We start from the raw sequence: 19,544 nt of genomic DNA, 5'->3' as shown, positions 1-19,544 counted from the left end.
GTATAGGTACAGTGGTGGATTTTTTATGATGAAACCGAACAATTGTTATTTTATACATGAAATAATTTTGTTTTTCCTAGAAGCACTCATGATAAATATTATTTTAATATAATAATTATCATGACTAGTTTTTATTTTTTTAGCTTTAAAAAAATATTAATTTGTCAACCTACAAAGAAAACCAAGAATAAAATTGAATAATAACGTGTTTGTATTCAAGGTTTCTGTAAAATGTTTGTAGATATATAAGTAGTATTAAAGCCTAAAGGTACCTAGTAAAACATTTTTTATTCATTTTTTGACTACTGTACACATATTTTAAACAATACAGCACGATCTAAGATAGTATTATCTTAAATCTTGCCATATAACCATGCAAGTATTTTTAGGCATTACTGAATACATATAAGTAATAGGTGATGAGTGTCATGTATACTTTCATTTTTCTAAAGATATTTACATAGGTAGGTACTTGACAATTGACTGATTTTGAGATAAGTAATTGATATATCAACCATAAATAACTGCCAAAACACAATGGTAGTAAAAAATGGCACAAATTATATTTTTTAAATAAGCATTTTAAGTTTCTAACTCCCAAGTATATTGTGTTCTCAGTATTCTAAAATTTAAATCATTCTAATTTATACCTTTATGTTTGATGTTTAAATAGTATTTAAATAGTACCTAGCTACTAAACCACCTTGACTAAATATTTATATTATCATTTTAAATTTTCTATACATAATATATTTTTCAATTTTTTTTATAATAAAAAAAAAGTTATTCACTGGATCAAAGTTTTAGAAAATCTTACAAGATTTTACTTATATTATTATTTGTTTGTACTATTACATGGTCTTTAAAGATAGATGTAATTAAATTTTGATTTTCATAAGTTTATATAAGATGGTATAAATATATATTATTAATTATTATAATAACTAAATACTAATAACACAATAAATGCAACATTTTTGGAAAAAAACGTATCCACCTACTGTGATACTATAAGTAAAATAAACGACTTCAATAACTGTATCAAAAACATATCATGAAATATATTTATTCATAAAGACTGAAAGACAGTTTCCGCTCAGAATTAATTTTTTGTATACAATGATAATATATTATAGAATTCAAATTTAATATATCTATAATAGTGATCTACTCGACACCTGAAGTACAGCTAGTGGTACCCATTGGCCACTTGCCCAATTTTTTTAATGTTGATGTTTCAAAATGTGAATAACTAAATTTTTATGATAATATTTAATTTATACATACACATTTTTCTTTGAATACATACATAATATTTATTACTTCTAAAATAACTCACATATTCAAGTGTTCACTAAAAATGATAATAAACAATTTTGAATTTATAATAAACATTAATAGCATAATAATTTACTACAAATAGTATTTGTCAACAATAATTTTCTAATTATACACAAAGTTTAATTATAACTTATTAAATCTTAATAATAATACGAATTTGTACAAACATCGTTATTGTTGTGTAGTTTTATGTATATCTTTATTTAATAGTTTCTATTAAAAGGATAGTTAAAAGAGGACAATAGAAGAAATTTGAAATCACATTTGGTTTGCATTGAACAGTGTAATTTTTATTTTGTTTAAAACTTGTAGTATCAAATTGATATGATTTTATTTTACAATAAAAATAAATCCTAATCTAAATTAGCTAATGGTTCTTTTATATTAAGTAGTAGTTGTCAGATATTTGTATATAATAAGAAATATTTAGAAAACGATTATCTACTTTAATAACAAATCAATTGGTTACATTAAATAATAATTTTTTATATTCATCATCCCGTTTAAACATCAAACTAGACAGCATTGTACTGATAAACACAAATATTTATCTAAAAAAACAGTCTAAACGTAGTTAACAAACATTATTATAATAGTTTTAATATTGGTAAATAATTTTCCGAGGATATAAGTATTACCTATTTTACACTTGATGACTAGAGTGTTTACTAATGTATAAACTATAATAAATATTAATTAAATGATTTTTATTTTTTTAATTTAAATGTCATTATTATTAATAATATACTTGCACACTCTTCGGATAAAAAACAGCTAACAGATAACAGCTTCAGTTTCAGTAAATAATCAGTAAAGTGTTTGTTTAAGCCAACAGTGTATCTGCTTCAAGTCCTTCTTCAACTGTTATGTACATACCTTCCTCTTCATACGCACTATCGTGTTTAGCGAGTATACGTAAGAGTGGTCTCAATTTCAACCACCACTGAGTTTTAGCTATACGCTGCCTATAAATAAAAATAAATTTTCACATTCAAAACTATATGTATAACTAAATTTTTATTAAATATAAGTAATAAAGCATTAATACAACTCTAGCAAAACCTTAGCAGCTTAACTTATTAGTGATTATTAATATTCCCTTTCGAGAAGAAATATTCTTTAGAGAATGTCAGCGCAATATTTGTTTTCTCTCTCACACCCACGCACACATAGATAAAACGCTTTTACCTAAAATAGTTTTATTATAATTTTTGAGTGATATTAGAGTAAAATCACCTATTACAAAAACTATATGACATATCAGTTTTATATTTTATTGTCATTTGATTTTGTATTAGACTTTAAAAGTAAAAAAAAAAATTTTAATTTAAATAATGTTTAAATTATTTTGAGTAAATATTTAAACAAATTGATATGTCAAACCCTCGAAAATATAATTCTCTATCATTTTTGTAATGGATGATATTACTCTAAAATAACTTAAAAACATAAAAAAAATTGATTCTGCATAAATGCGTTTTGTCTATGTTACGCATGGGCTAGAGAGAAAAAACAAATAGTACGCTGACATCCTCTTAACTCAAAATTCCATGGTTTAAATGACACAATTACAATTACCTTTTTAGTTTTTACATTATTTCCACTTTTTAAAATATTCACTTAATATTATAAATAATTATTAAATTTAGATGTAATATAAATTAATTTAATAGAAACATTGAAATTTTAAAAATAAATATTCCTTCTTACAACCTACATTCCAGTTGACATAATGATTTAAATAATTTGTGAACTTTTTAAATAAAATTAATAAAATATAAAATACATTAAACCAATGTCCTTACTCAAAATTAGTGAGAGGCAATAAATCAGTTAAAGGTGTGAAACGATACTGCCGTCTTATTACACCCATCATTGCTGCTGTATCTGGATTATCAGTATAAATTGTTCCATCTGGTCTAGTAGATTCTCTCAATTTTTCTACTAGCCATTCCACACATTTAGCTGCTTGCTTTGTACCCATATTACGATCAAACGGAGTAGGTGAACCGCCTTGTTGCATATGACCTAGAAACATACATTTATAATGAACAATTTACAAGATCAAGTTCATTTTTGTTTTTAACTATTTCACTAGATTAAGCAATTTAAAACACTACAAAGCTTTACCTAAAACATTCATACGAGTACTGAATAATCCTTTTCCTTCTTCAGTGTAAAGTCTAAATATAAAGTCAGTATTGTAATTTTCACTACATTTTTCGTTCCTAAAAATAAAAACATAATTTTAAGGCTTATTAATTAAATAATAACATTGTTTTTATTTAGAAATTAACCTTAATATCAATCCACGTTGAACACCTTCTGCCATCTTTGAAGCCATATGATATACATCGTTTTGCAAATCTTTTATGGTAAATTTCTCTTCATATATATAAGCTGCATCAGCACCACCAGCTAGACCGGCAACAGTAGCTAAATATCCACAATAACCTCCCATAGTTTCAATAACAAATACACGTCGCTTAGTACCTTGAGCAGACTGTCTAATTCTATCACAAATCTAAAATTAAACAATTGTTAACTATGTATTATAGACTATACAAATGTATAAAAGGCAGTAATAAATAAAATATATTATTTGTGATACAAATTTTAAAGAAAGTTTAAATAAAATTACAAACCTCAGTGATTTCATTTAGAGCGGTATCACAACCTAATGAAAATTCTGTACCGGGCACATTGTTACTAATAGTTGACGGTATTATAACCATTGGTATGCAAAATTCTGGGAAATTTTTACGGTTCTGAACTAACTGAATTCCAGCTTGATACGCCTAAAATAATTAAATTAATATAAACTTCACACTATTTACAAGAAATAATAAATATAAAATGCTACCAACCTCAAAGCCTCCAATTATCAATAGTGCTTGGATGTTGAACTCTTTAAGCCTTGCAGCAATTTCTGGCATTCTTTTTTCAGGAAGAGTACGTTTAGTACCCAACATAGCACCGCCTTGGCCAACCCAGCCGGTAACATCGGACCACTGCATTACTTGAATCTAAACAACCAACCGAGTTGTTTAACGCTATAGCCTTATTACATAATAATATACTCACATTTCCTGCAACTAAACCTTCCACACCATCATGAATACCATAAACAGTGTCACCTCTGTAGATGCAATTTCGAACAAATGAACGTACGGCAGAATTCATACCACAAGCAGGAGCTCCAATGTGCATTACAGCTAGAGTATAACCTTCCTGTAATTGACAATGACTAGAAATTATTAATATGCCATAATTAAGTTTTATTTATAAAATTAAAACTACTGATACAATCTTTGTAAATAAAGAATCTGCATAACAATATAACAAAAGCCCAATCAAAACACTCAAATATTCAACACTAATAAAACAATAATACCTATTTAAAAAACAATATCTACTATAATGTGGTAAGATGTTTAAATAATTATTGTTTTTTTTTTCATAAATTTTTAATTTCAAACCACGCGTTATAGGCGTTATGAAGCTTGAAAATAAAAATACTCCAAAAATACCATTACTCCACCATAAGTCATCTTACCTGACCCCACAGCGTGTCTTGCTGTTATATAAAAACAATAATTTTAATGTGATTTTTTTTTTGTATGTGTGTAGTGTTTGCAATAATAATATATTGCACAACAAATTGGAAAATCAATTTACTTACTCGATTTAGACTCTAAAGGATCCATAGAAAAAATTTCAAACAATATTGTTTAAGTTAATAAAAAAAAATATGGGTATTTAATTAAGATAAAAATATTTTTATCAAATAATGATCAACTTACCAATCCACGTCCCAATTCATCAAATGCTGAGCGTGGAGGCTTCAAACGTGTCAACATTTTGTACGTTTCCAAATTTCTCGCAAAACTCCTGCAAACAAAATTTAATCATTTAATGAATAATTTGTCCATGAGACAAACTGTTCAACAGTTCATACAGTTTTTAAAACATATTTTAAGAGGTGTTCTTAAGCAAATGAATTGTTCCATTGTTCAATAATAGCAGAATGTACATAATTTTATATAAATGTATTGGTTTTACATTTTTATTTTTATTTAAAAATATAATCTAATTTTTAATTAGGGGTTCACAAAAATAAATTTTCTTGTACTTATAAAAACATCATTGTCATTGAGCAGATGAGTTAAATTTAAATTCAATGATTATTTATTTTTCTTCCAATTATTTACTTTTTAAAATGTCTACATTTTTGATAAAAAATACAAACTATAAGATATAGTTTAGATATAGTTATAGATCTAATTCTCTACCAGAAACATCTCTCAAGTAATATGATTCAAAGCGTTTGTTCACATTAAACAAACATTGTCAGACACAAAAAAAAAAGATAAATAAAAGAACTTTATAACCTATAACCAGTAAATTCATCGCTCCGCTTAGAATTACAGTGACCTTCTCAATAACAAGCTACACTCGACACCTACCTACAGCAGAGCAATTTGACAACTTTTTTTTTTAATTACTTAGCACTATGGATTACAATATACTGCTATATAGACGAATCCATCAAAAAGCCAAATAACCAAAACCCCAATAATTTCATGTTTGTATTTTTTTTATTATTATTATTATTATTTAACAGGAACTACAGTTATTTATTTTTATAAAACCATTAAATGTTAAACGGGCTTACAGGTTTATTTTGTTTTAATTTAAAAATAACGACCTTTTTTTTACTTTAGTATATTGGAGCTGCATTAGATACTTTACCTTCCTCTGAGTTGCACGGCCAATTCCCATTCTTTGTCCGCCATCGCTTTGGCAACGGCTTTGGTCTTTTCAACGCATTCCATCAGTGGCAAACGAACCGCCTGGTTGCCATCCAACGACACAACGCAAGCCTCAGTTTCCGGTGTAGCTTCCATCAAGGCCATAACAGCTTCGGCTCCCATTCTGCACCCCTGGTGATAAAAAAAATCACAATAACCACAAACATAATACTACTTGGCGTATATAATAAGTACTATACTACACGAATGACGTGACTTACGATGAGTGAGTAACATTCGAAATTTTAGAAGATACGACATTTGACATTACCTTAATGATAGGCGCATACAACTTTAAACGATCTAATGAGATTGTGTACCTCAATAAATCATTAGGGGGGGGGGAGGAACTAACAAAAAAATGTCAAAAAAACCGAATTTTGACAATTATAAACTGAGTTACGGTTAACGAAATAAACCGCGGCGAATTCTCAAATAATAATTACAACCCATAATTTATACTAGACAAACGGTTCTGTTTTGTTTTTTTTACTTTAAATTATTATGTAATAAATAGTACCTAAAGGGATAATTATAATTATTTTTATATAATGTCAGATCATTAACGTGGACGATTAAAAATAATATTATAAACCACATTAAATTTTAGCCCTTTTAACTTCCTGTAGGTTATCGTTAACACCTTAACGCAAATTAACAATGTGAATATTTACCAAAACTCTATCAAAAGCCGACGGGGCGCCTCCTCTTTGGACGTGGCCCAAGACCGTGATCCGCGTGTCCTGTTTCAAGTTGTCAACTACTACTTGTTTCACCATCTCGGCAGTGATCGGCTGTCCATCACGGTCAATAGCGCCTTCCGATACGATGATGATGTTCAAACGCTGTCCCGCTGTCCGTTCCTAAATATACGTAAAACATATTACATACATACACATGAATATTAATAATAATTGAAAAATTAGCCAAACGACGCATGTCATATCCCAAAAGCTCGTTCGCAAAGCTTAAATAATAATAATAAGATTTTCAACCACCTGTAAGGTTTATATTTTTGGCGTATACCCATATACTAGGCACTCACCCATCGATACGTATACACATTAATTGTTACATTTTCGAAAAACTTTTCGATAACAATAATTTAACGACACCTAGTAGGTTTAGCAATTATTACAAATGATTTCAACATGCACAACAACTAAGCGAAAAAGTGTACGTAAGCCCGATTGCAACAACTATCTAAAAGGATGGTGATGAACAGCAATTAAGGTAATCAGGTATACATTATGAAGACTGGTCTGTATTGTAGAACATATATGACAATAAAGTTATCACAAGTAAGGTTTTTCTTATTTTCATAAAACTAATGAAAATAAACTCAAACAAATACGATAGAAAACATTTATTAGAGTTATAGACGTATACGCTACATTATCTATGCATTACCAGGTGGTATTTGTTATGACTTATGGGTAACTTTAAAATGGAAAATTTTCAAATTTATATATTATATGCTTCAAACATTTTCGGAATTTATGACTAGAAAAAAAATAGTATTAAACCATTAACGATTAAGCATAAAAAAACACGGGAAACGATAATTTCCTAAATGAGAAACAACAATTAAAACCATAGATTTATTTATTCATTATTGTTAATTGTTATCTAGAGGTGATCCGAGTAGTATAAAAAAAATAATGCTATTAAATTATTATTAGAAATTAATAAAAATTAGATATACCTACAAGTTAAAATTCAAAATATTAATTCCTACACAAAATTAGACGAATTATTTCCTTTAATGGTTGTATTAAAAATTAATTCTATTTGTGTACTTAATTATAAGTGAAATTAAAAATAGAATAAATATGAAAAGATTTATAATGATGTTAGAGATATATGAATACTTAAAAACAAATCCGATATTTTTTCTATCTAGTTTTATTCCTACGAAATTTTATTTTTAGTTTATTATTATTCGTTTAAATAATTTTTCAAATTCACTTATAATTATATATAATTAATATTTAAATTTTAAATATAATCATAATTATAAATTCATAACATAACTTGCCAGTCTGAATGAAGGTAAGATATAATATAATATTGACTAATTTGGTGTTGGAACTATAACATTTTTAATTTTAACACACGAGTACTGACTAAGTACTAATAACATATTATACTTTTTATTCGTAAAGGAACTTACAATTATGATTTTACCTAATGTCTACTGTGTAAGAAATTACATATGAATAAACTTATTTTTTTTAAGAACTTTTCGTTTGCATGTTAAAGACGAAAATCTTATATTATAAATAATTTTATAAAAATATTTTGGAAAATATGAAATTAAATACAGCATATTATATGAAATGTGTTCTATATTATCAACGATAAATTATGGTCAATAATAGTGTAATACCCTTGTTTTCGATTGTTAGACTAATTGTATACGTTTTTTATTAGTTAATTACAATTAACATTAGTTATCGTTTATAATTGGTGACTAACAATCATATTATTTGAATTTTATATAGTTATGGTTAGTGTCGTCTTAAGACATAAGGTAACTACAATTAAATAAGGTAAAATACGTAAATGCATAAAATTGTGAAAATAAAAAAGCAATTAAATTAAATTCATAAAAATTAAAAAGTAATCATTAGACTAACTTTAGAAATATATTATTTGGATAATCTCAAGACAGCTTAATCATCATTTTAGTGATGATCTATAACCTTTAAGCGTTTAAATGAAAATAACAAATAAATAGTCGTAATAAAAATATTAACTTGTGATATACCTATTGACAACAATAAAATTATTAATGCGATTAATTAAAAAAGCTTTTAAAAGCGATGGTAATTGTCAGTGTTTGTTCAACACACGCAATAAAGGAATTAAAAATTAAGATATTATGTTGTATCTTCAACGTACCAATTGATCTAGTTAAACGATAAGAACTCTAAAATCATTTGATTTGAATGTATTGTTAAATCTACTTTAAATTAACTTTCCTACATTTGAATAATACCCAAAATGGAAAGACGAAAAATTTTAAATTTATACTTTTTTGGATTTTAGAGTGATAATACGAGAAAATCAGAATTCTTATCAATTTGCTATAGATTTAGTAGGTATGTAGATAATAGAATATATTTATAATATAAATTTATATTGAAGCGCTTTGTTTAACACGTCATAAACAAAAGATCACCTTCCTCAATTCCTGTTACTATTGGAATCAAAAAAAGATATTACCAAACATAAATTAGTTGCAAAGCAAAAATACTCCTAGTTAGTAAAATGTAATTCTAGATCAAGGATGACTAGCATTTTAGAAATGACAAACGAGTAACGGATCTTATTACATTATAATAAAAGATCCCGAACAATTATGATACTTTTAGTTTTATAACTTTAAATTAACAATAATTGTCAATTGATCATTCGACACACAATCTGTTTAACAGAACTTTATGATGTAAATACAAAATATAATAAAATCCTTTAAAATGTATCAATATATTTTAAGAAATACATTTTTGTAAGTGTGTTTTATATTTGATATTTGTATACCTACTGCATTTTTTACATAGCTAACACACAAACAAACTTAAGTCAAAAACAATATTTTTATAGCTAAATTATAAACCTTTGTCATCCTTGTTCTAGAGTCCAAATTAATACATGCATCATTGAACACTTAAATAATTATTACTCTTCCTCATACAGTCTTACACATTATATCTAAAGTCAAAATTGACAAAACGCACCACAATCAATCCTAGTTGCTTACATAATAATTCATTGTTGCATAAAATAAATTATGAATTAATTATGATCAATAATCATTATTCATCAAATAATCATGTGATTCATAAAAATTGGGTCAAAATAATTGCCAAATACTATAAAGTATATTGGTTAAATTAATGTTACCATTTGACACGTTAAAAATATAACATGAACTACATTTTAAAATAATAGCTTGAATTCTTGAAATATAAAAATAAAAATTGTAAACACTAAACTCAACTAATTAATGTAGATACATAGTAAATCAACTATCTTGAATGAAAACGGTAAAGTTAAATGATATCAACATTAAAATAGAAAATGTACAATGGTTAAACTTTCACGAAAATAACATATTATAATCAGTGTACTTTTTAAATTTAAAATAAATATTTATGGATTCTCCTTTAAAGAAATAGTCACTTATACAACAGCACTTCTAAAATAATTTGTAACCAAATCCTTTTAAAAAATTAAAATATATTTTCTATGATCGTTTTGTAACACTATATTATGTACAATTTCTAAACCAAATTTAATGGAATTACACTGATTAATAATAATTTCATGATATAGCTACAACCAAAGTATAATAATATATAATAATTAATGCAATGTATAAGGATAATATATAACACACTGGCGGACTAATACAACTCATGCATCATATTTTTATGCTGGTAAAACAGAAGTCAGTCTTGCCTGTAGCAATTTTTTACACATTTTCGACGCCCAATCTTGGTGAGGCGGCCATTCTGGAATGAACACAAAATCGGCTTCTGCCGCCAATGCCGTAACCAAAGCTAAATACCTGCACATTTTTTTAATATAGCACACTCCCACCATACATTCTAAACATCCACTATATTATACATGACAATAATTTATGTATACATATTTTTATACTATATACATGGATGTATATAATGTATATGAATATATAATACATATATAAGTTATACAGAGCAAATTTTTTTTTAATGCAAGACACTATATTTTTTTAACAATTTTGCATCTTGTTTATGTCTTATAGTTACCATACTATTTATCAGAATATTAAATTAAAATATCATAAAAATTACTTGAATAATTCATTGCTAATTATTAAGATGTTAAAAATGAAACAGATATATTTTAATCGTTTTTTTTTTTTTTTTTAAAACAACAAGATAAAACGAGTGCCTTGCCTTAAACAATAATCACCTTGTATAGGCATGTAGTTATAATTGTTATTGAATAAATAAATGTAAATGTAAATATTATATTATAATTATTATTATTAATATTACGGTTTTGCCACTACTGTACACTTCACCCCGCGACATAGCCACAAACAAATCAGACCAGTTTTCTTTATACTCTATAGATAAAATGAATTTGCGCGGTGAGCTTCCTATGACCTTATCTACAAATGAGGCAAGAATAAAACTTAAAATTTAAAATAGTTAAGCGCAAAGACAGATAAAATATAACACTGGGATAATCATGCTTTAGTATAATATATATATATAAATTATAAAATCAAAATGTGCGAGCGGTTGTTAATAGATTTAAAGGTGTGTTGGTAAATACATGTCAAAGAAGAAGTTGGCAAGAATTTCAGGTTAAGGTAATGATCATGTATTGTTTTTCTTTCTATAGTATAGTCCTTGCCTGCTCTAATTTGGTGCAAAGTTTGGTCGGCCAATCACGTGGTGGTGGCATCTCTGGTATAAACACGTAGTCAGCTTCACTAGTGAGGGCTGTGACAAGTGCAAGGTACCTTTATATGCAACAGCGGCGTTATTAAACTTGAAACAAGAACACTTCAATCACTTTTATTTTGTTATAAAAAGAAGAGATAGACCAAGTTTTAATATGGAGAAGTATTATTATTTATTAGGTAATTTAGCTTCACCAGACAAACAATTGAAAATCAAAGCCAAGTCAATTACTTAGAGTTTCAAATGTTAAGTAAATATTTATATAAATAAATACATTTATATATATGCCTACAGGATTTTTTTTCCATGAGTAATGTATTTAACAGATACTTCTCAATTTATAAATTTCAAAAACAAAATCCTATTAAAATATTTAAAATGTACTTATTAAAAATAATGTATAATCCATAAAATTAAAAAAATTAAAAAGTTCTATTTGTTTAATCATATTTAGTAACTAGTAGCATTGATTATAAATATTATTTAGTATTTATAATCAATGCTAGTAGGTAACTCAAATTATATATAAACCACAACTACAATAAACAAAGTATTTAAAAATAAACTTCTACTATCTTTAATTTCTATTAAAATACAATAATTGACTTAGCTAGATTACTAATTTAATATCCCTGATATATTGATAAGGAATAAAAATCTAAAAACTAAATAAACCTGTCTTAGGTGATTCTATGACTGTTCAAGATTTTCATCTGGTTATCATATAACACTGTGATTAAAAACTGTATTAAGCTTAATACATTCTGTATAATATATAGAACTTACATAAAATAACTCTGTCACATTTAAAAATTAAAACATTTTCTGAATATAATAAGGTTTTATATTATTATATTACCTTCACAATTCGCAAAAGTTATTACAAACATGAATTCAAGTATTCAAATCTAAACTTTTTTTGTTTAAATAATTAGAGAGAAGACCAAATAAACACTGCCGCATCAAAGTGGAAACTTTGAAAAATTTATTAGGTAGTTAAAATAAATAATTAAAAACAAATAAATCTAAGTTTTAAATTATTGTTATATTCATTACCCTCAATATTTAGCTATCTTATTTTTAAAGTATGAACGACAAAAATTAGAGTAAATCACGAAAACAAATAAGCGTTTTATTTATGACTTGTTATGACTACAAATAATTATTTAACAATATAGGAGATATTATTTTAATTTTCAAGTATAAGTTGAATATATTTAAAATTTAGTTAAGAACAGATTATTCATAAATATTATACTTCATTAGCCAATTTTGTAATAAGAAAAAACTTTTTTAACAAAAATATACTCTACCCAAATCTATGGAAAAAAGGTGTTGCTATTATAAAAAATAAGTTGTATTTTGCAAGCAAGTACCAAATTTTAAATTTGTCTTAAAATGTGTATTTTGGTACTCTCTTTCATCTAACTAAAATATTTAGTACTATGTCTTAGCATAAACAGACTCTAAACATGTATTAAAACAAAGATATAAAAAAATGTATGTATCACTAAAGATAAATAATAAACTCAATTTTAGCTTATAAAAAAAGTCTAAATTATAAAATAGCAAAATAAAGTACTCATTTAAATTAATTAAAATATAATAAATCATTAATTGGTGTAAATGAAAATCAAGTCTAAATTCTTATAGCAAAATATTTTGATTAACCATTGTCTATTTAGAAAAGCCCGAAGCAATGTTATAAAAAAATAAATCCGTCTACTACAAATTACAAGATAAATTAAAGTCCAAGATAAAATGTATGTTAATATCAACATAATTAAAACAAAATGCCGAACTATAATAATACAATTTTTCAAACCATTTTATTGCTTGCTTATTATAACATAATTATTTTAACAATCATTAAAAAACTATATTGATAAAATTTCATTTAATTTCAACCTTTAGCAAATTATTTATGATGGACTTTAATAAATAGACTTATACAAATAAATGGACCACCAAAATTACCAGATATCACAATAAACTAATAATTATTATTCAATAATTAAGCATTTACAATGATTGATTTAGTGAATAAATTGTAGGACCTAAGATGTAACTAAAATATTAAACAACTTTTTTATTTTTATTTAAAATGAACTCAAAACTTTATACAAGAATTACATATTAGAAATTTCAAAGAAATGCATTTCTTTCTATAAAAGATATTACAATAATTTTTGATATTTTTTTGCGATTACTACCATCTAATATTTAATAAATCTTAAGGTCATAGAATCACCTAATTTTTGGAGTTTTCTCAATTTACTTAAAAAAATACCTAGTTTTAAAACTATTTAATAATTAGAATTAACAATCATACCCGCAATGACGTCCCATTACTTCCATAATAAATGTTCTCTGATGTGAATAGGCTGTTGACACAATAGCATCAATTGCGTCCATGATACGATGTAATGCAGAATCTGTACCAATTGTCATGTCAGTACCACAAAAATCATTATCAATAGAACCAACCATTCCGACAATATTTAAATGTGCATATTTTTCACGTTCTGCTTTATTAATCTGTGAAGTCTGCAATAGCTCATCTAGAAGACTAGACCATTCTTGTCTAAATAGGTTGGCTCCTGTTAGAGAACCGTCACCTCCAATTACTACCAAATTTGTAATTCCTCGTTTAACCAGGTTGCAAGCAGCCTTTACTCGTCCAGCTCGTTCTTTGAAATCCATACATCGGGCTGAACCAATTACAGTACCACCCTAAATTATAAAATATTAAAAGCTATAATTATTAATAAATAAAGAATACATATATTCAGTAATGTTCTATAAATTAGACTAGGGGTTATTTGAAGGTCAGAAATAATATAACTCAATAAGGTAAAAAACATCTCAAGTAGATTGATGTATCAAACAATAATATAAATATAATTTAAAACAAAATTATTTGCAGTAAATTTGTAATGCTATTTTACAATATTTAACTACTAACAAATAGAACTATATTTTAATAAAGATAGGGACATAATAAAAATTTCAAATTAATTAAACTTGAAAATAATGTCACCTTTTATATACATTTTACTCATCATCAAAGTTGTAACATAACTCAGCCTTACTTGGTTTACTGAGGTCATGTTATAAGAGTAGCCATAAATGTAGTTAATTTTTATAATAACAAATATACCTATATATATTATAAAATCACCATATAAGTAAGTTATATACATGTCAATGTTTTATTAAAATTCAAATGCTACAGATGGAGATACAAAAATTAACAATTAACAGTGCTAGGAGTATATTTATTTAATGGCGATTAGATTTATAATATTACAACAAATCAACGCAGCAATAGCATATGGCAATTTTCTAAATCAGACAAGACTATTGTTTTAAGATATATAAAATGTTATAATATTCATCATTTAACTTATTACATATTGTAAAATGTATAATGACTTAAAATTTTTATAATATATAAGTTAATTTGAATTTGTTGACCCTCTATTTTATTACATGAAAGCATATTTATTTCAGATAATTATTGTTTTTATTAAATTGTAACAGTAAAATATATTTTTGGACCACTTGTATAACTAACTAATACTAGCAAATTTATAAAAATTCAAAACGAGTATTTAATTTAAAATACACTGCACGAACTAACAATAATACATATTTATGAGAACACAATATCTATCAATATTTGTATAACAGTTATATAAACATAACTTCTAACAAAAAAAAAATTCATAAATTATGTGAATTTTAGTCAACACACCTTATGTATTATAGATGACACCGAAGACCAATTAGCTTCTTCTATGTTCTCCCCACCATCCACCATACCTTGATAACCCTCTTTAATGAAAAAAACCTTGCAGCCAAGGTATATAGCCATACGAACAACTGCACGGACAGCAGCATTCATACCTGTCAAAATAAAAATAATTTTTAGAAATCTGTTCGATTACTACAATTTTAGCAAAATAAGATATTAATTAGCAATTAAAAATTAACTAAAGAATTATTGAACACAAGAAAAATAATATTAGTTAGTATTATTATGAGTTGGGTTTCTGAAAAAATTACATATCTGGCTATGCTTAGCCAGCATTGATTGTATTATATTAAATGTGTTCTAAAATAATTATACATTTCTAAGTTTGAGAAAAATTTAGTAATATAATAGTAAAATTATATTTTTTTACAGCGAGAAATTTAATCTTAAAACAATTGCTACTTTTAGCATAAAATTGTTTTAAATATTAATTGTTCTTTTTTTTTTTTATTATTGGTAGAGAAATTTCTCTGAATAACTTAACTTACTTCACTATTTATAAAGTTCAATACCTTAAATAAAAACTTTTACTTTTCTATATTATAATGAAATATAATTCTAAGAACCAGCACAATATAATGATTGGTTATACTTAAATTGAGCTCTGAGAGTCTAAAATATAGCTAAATATGTATACTTCTAATATGTACAATACTCAGAAATGTTTAAAATAAAATAAGTATACTTTTTACTCAAAATTATTTCAATCCTCTAGTTGAAAAACTAGCTACAAGCAAAATGCCGAAAAACCCAACTAATTTTTTTGCAGATAAATGAATGGTTATTTTCTGGTTTACTTCATAATTATTAATTAATATTTAAGTCATCCATATATAACTAAAAAAACTGAAAATTATTCAATACCTTGTGAATCGCCACCACTGGTGAAAACAGCAAGTCCTTTTCCCTTGTGAGAGCCCCGTTCTATGAATCTCTTTTGATCTTCCTCCATAATGTTCTTAAAAACAAAAATATATAATAACATTATTATTATTATTATTAAAATTTAAAAAAAAATCCTTACCTGGTGAACAATCAAACTAAAACTGACAACAATTTGAGTTTTTAAGCACGGGAAGAAGACTGAAAATTTAAATATATATATATATATGTTAACGTGTGACTATTTAATCATGTTCAGCAGGGTGATGGGAGACGAACAGTAACGTATTGTCAATAGTCTGTTTCGCTATCAATTGAGCAACTGCAAGAGCGTCCGCTGTTGCGCTCTATTTTAAAACCGTGAGTCTGAAGATATTACCTACAGAACGACCTCTTAGAGGTCACGGATCACGGTCAACGAATAGACGAAGTACGATAAGTTATGTTTATAGTTAAATTTTATTTTTAATTGTTATTATTTCACTCTACTAAGCGAGAAAGAAGGGAGGGACGTCGGAAAGCAAGGTCAACAGTGGAGCAGCGGGACGAGTATGGATGAAACACTCAAAGGCAACGAAAAGTGTGCTACTAGTGTTGTGCTACGACAGAAATGTAATTAGTATAAGATGACAACCACGCGCAAGTGCAGACGTGCAGTAATGCGGTATACGCCATAAATATTAAATGCAAATATTATCATTTATCAATTATGCGATAAACGATGATACTGATAAGAAAATAACTAAAACGCTGCCGTTGTTATCATATTCACCTGATATTTGATAACATTCTGTGATAGGCATGATTGATTATCACGGCCAAAGATATCTATATTGATTATATGTTGTTTATTTGAAGGATGAGTAACATTTTTCATTATAATATTATATTGTTACCATAAAATTATATTATACGTTTATACATTATTATAGGAATTATATAATATTTGTATCTGATATTTATGGTATTCCTACCTCCACAATTTCAGCATTTTCACTGTATATATAAAACAAAAAAAATAAATATTAAAAGTCAAAAACAATAAAATAATAAAAACATCAACTTTTTTTTAAATTGTTCCATCTATTTAGTTACAAACAGTAAATTGTACATTTTGTAATTGTGGGCTATTTATCTTGTCAAAGTCTTACATTTGATAACATATAAAAAACTAATAACCGATAATTAAATGATTATTATTTTTTTATAAACATATCCTTTTTAACTACATTCTAGTTCATCTTAACATGATCAATTTAGAAGTATAAAATTTATACCCACTACCCATGATATATTATTTTTCTTAATATTTACTTCTTTAATAAACATTATCTACCTATATCTAATATCTATATTTAAAAGCTCTATTTACTTAAAATCATGATTAACTAACTTAATCATGTTTAAGATATTGTTATATTTATCATTTATTTTAAAATGCATATAATTACTGTAATTATGTAGGTATTATCCAGGTTGAGAAACACTGGTATAGGTTATTTTTTATAGTTCTCCTAGATTTTTGCTGCTGTTTTATCCACTTACCTGTGACCTGCTAAGAAATGATTTTTTTCTTTTTCACATACAACTTAGTACTAGTAGGTACTTCCCAAAAAAAATTTTAATAGGTATCTTTGCTGACTCGCTGTTCTTAAATACTTTGTATAAATGGTTTAATGAGATTAGTTTGTTGTACTGTCCTTAGTTCTGGGGCAACAATGTTATTAATATATTAATCAAACTTACCAATTTGGTATCACAATATTGCATGGCAGTAACCTCCTCTTTCTGATATTTAAACATTAGAATGCCCAATTGCTTTTCAATTACCTCATGGATTATGTCAACTGTGCCACTCTGTAACTTTTACATTCAAGTTTAATTATATAGCTATAAAATTATTATTAGTTGTACATAGGTGATAAATGCAATTTTATTATTATATGATACATAAAAAGACAAAAAGTATATAATATTGGTTTTATAATTTTATACATAGGTAATGTTTAAAATAGTAAGTAATGTAAATATAGTGTGTTATACATTTAAATAGTTATTATTTATTATATTAATAATAATAGTTATATTTTTTGTATACCTTCCTGAAGTATAACATAATATTTGTAAAAACATATAAATATATTGTTGTTTATAATGAATTTTACTTTGACATACAGGTATGTTTAAAAAAATTTTATAATTATATTTAAAGTAATTTAAAAATCAATTATATACTATAGAATATAGATTATATGTATTTTGTAATAATATATTTGTTAGGTACTACTTTTTCTACACAACTACGCCTAAATTTAATGTATTAGTTAAATCATAACAAATCATTAATTATTTTTGATAATTACTTAAGTCTAAATGATCTCAAAAATATAATTTTACTGTTAGGATAACAGAATTATTAACAAACATGTGTTAACTTATTTCTAAATAGCTATACTTAAACTTTTTCAGTTAAATTCTTGTTTGAATTTATTATTTATGATACTCGGGTTCAATATTATAAAATAAACTAACATTAAAAGAAAACATACACAAAATATTGTTTAAAATTTACATGAATACTCACATTAATATTTTTTTTTCTAAAGTTCTTCAAAATGATAAAAATAAAAATATGATCTCCATACGCAGAACATTTTCTTTAACTGTTCTCATATTCACATAATAATGTTTTCTCCTTTTGCTTTTGAATTCAATTTTTATCTGTCTGATTAAATAAATAACATAATTTGTTTACAGTTACATACATTATATATAATTTTGTCAAGAACTTTACTTGTTGGTTGTCTTTTCCATTGTTCAAATTCAATAAAAATGTCAATGTTATTGCCAACTATTGCCAACTTTTCTGCCAATAAGAACCATCCACATTTATGTAGGTTAATGAATCAGTAATTACAAACTCTGTTTGCTCAGAAACAAAATATTACTATAGATAATAAAAACATTAAACAGAACATAAATATTAGTTAGGTTATCACTAGAGATAGGATATTGATGACCTAAGAAAGTATCAAAAATAATCCAAAATACATGCTTTAATGCCCTAAAAAATATAAAAAATGTTCGTAAACAAAATTTGGTAAACACTTATATTTTAAATTTAATATGCAGTAAAAACAAGTATATGAAATTATGTGAATGCCGAATCGTTACTGACAATAGGCAGTTCCTACAATACCTAATTAATGCGTCGATCATAAACGT

The 19,544-nt window shown here is 25.7% G+C and overlaps 1 protein-coding gene across 7 annotated transcripts; it reads right to left on the bottom strand.

The window, feature by feature from the left end:
* Positions 1-1,103: 1,103 nt before the first annotated feature.
* On the bottom strand, positions 1,104-18,159 carry LOC113550129 (ATP-dependent 6-phosphofructokinase). 7 transcript variants are annotated; one of them, XM_026951794.1, is made up of 18 exons: positions 18,066-18,159; positions 16,462-16,520; positions 16,302-16,395; positions 15,378-15,529; positions 13,953-14,353; positions 11,571-11,679; positions 6,827-7,015; positions 6,094-6,284; positions 5,145-5,232; positions 5,024-5,035; positions 4,898-4,918; positions 4,426-4,572; positions 4,209-4,367; positions 3,987-4,139; positions 3,639-3,865; positions 3,472-3,569; positions 3,147-3,369; positions 2,165-2,306 (listed from the first exon to the last, which is right to left on the bottom strand). In XM_026951794.1, exons 3-18 carry the CDS (start codon positions 16,387-16,389, stop codon positions 2,165-2,167), a joined length of 2,400 nt encoding a protein of 799 aa, XP_026807595.1. In that variant the 5' UTR covers positions 16,390-16,395; positions 16,462-16,520; positions 18,066-18,159. The 7 variants fall into 7 exon arrangements, with proteins under 7 accessions (XP_026807593.1, XP_026807594.1, XP_026807597.1 ...); XM_026951795.1 differs by lacking the exon at positions 18,066-18,159 and adding an exon at positions 16,699-16,991; XM_026951792.1 differs by lacking the exon at positions 18,066-18,159 and having other exon boundaries at positions 1,104-2,306; positions 16,462-16,991.
* Between the last annotated feature and the right edge of the window lie 1,385 nt (positions 18,160-19,544).

The sequence above is a fragment of the Rhopalosiphum maidis genome, chromosome 1 (genome assembly GCF_003676215.2).
Source record: "Rhopalosiphum maidis isolate BTI-1 chromosome 1, ASM367621v3, whole genome shotgun sequence".
In the NCBI taxonomy this organism is placed as follows: domain Eukaryota; kingdom Metazoa; phylum Arthropoda; class Insecta; order Hemiptera; family Aphididae; genus Rhopalosiphum; species Rhopalosiphum maidis.
Note: the sequence above shows the minus strand (reverse complement) of the source record. Positions and strands in the feature narration are given on the sequence as shown.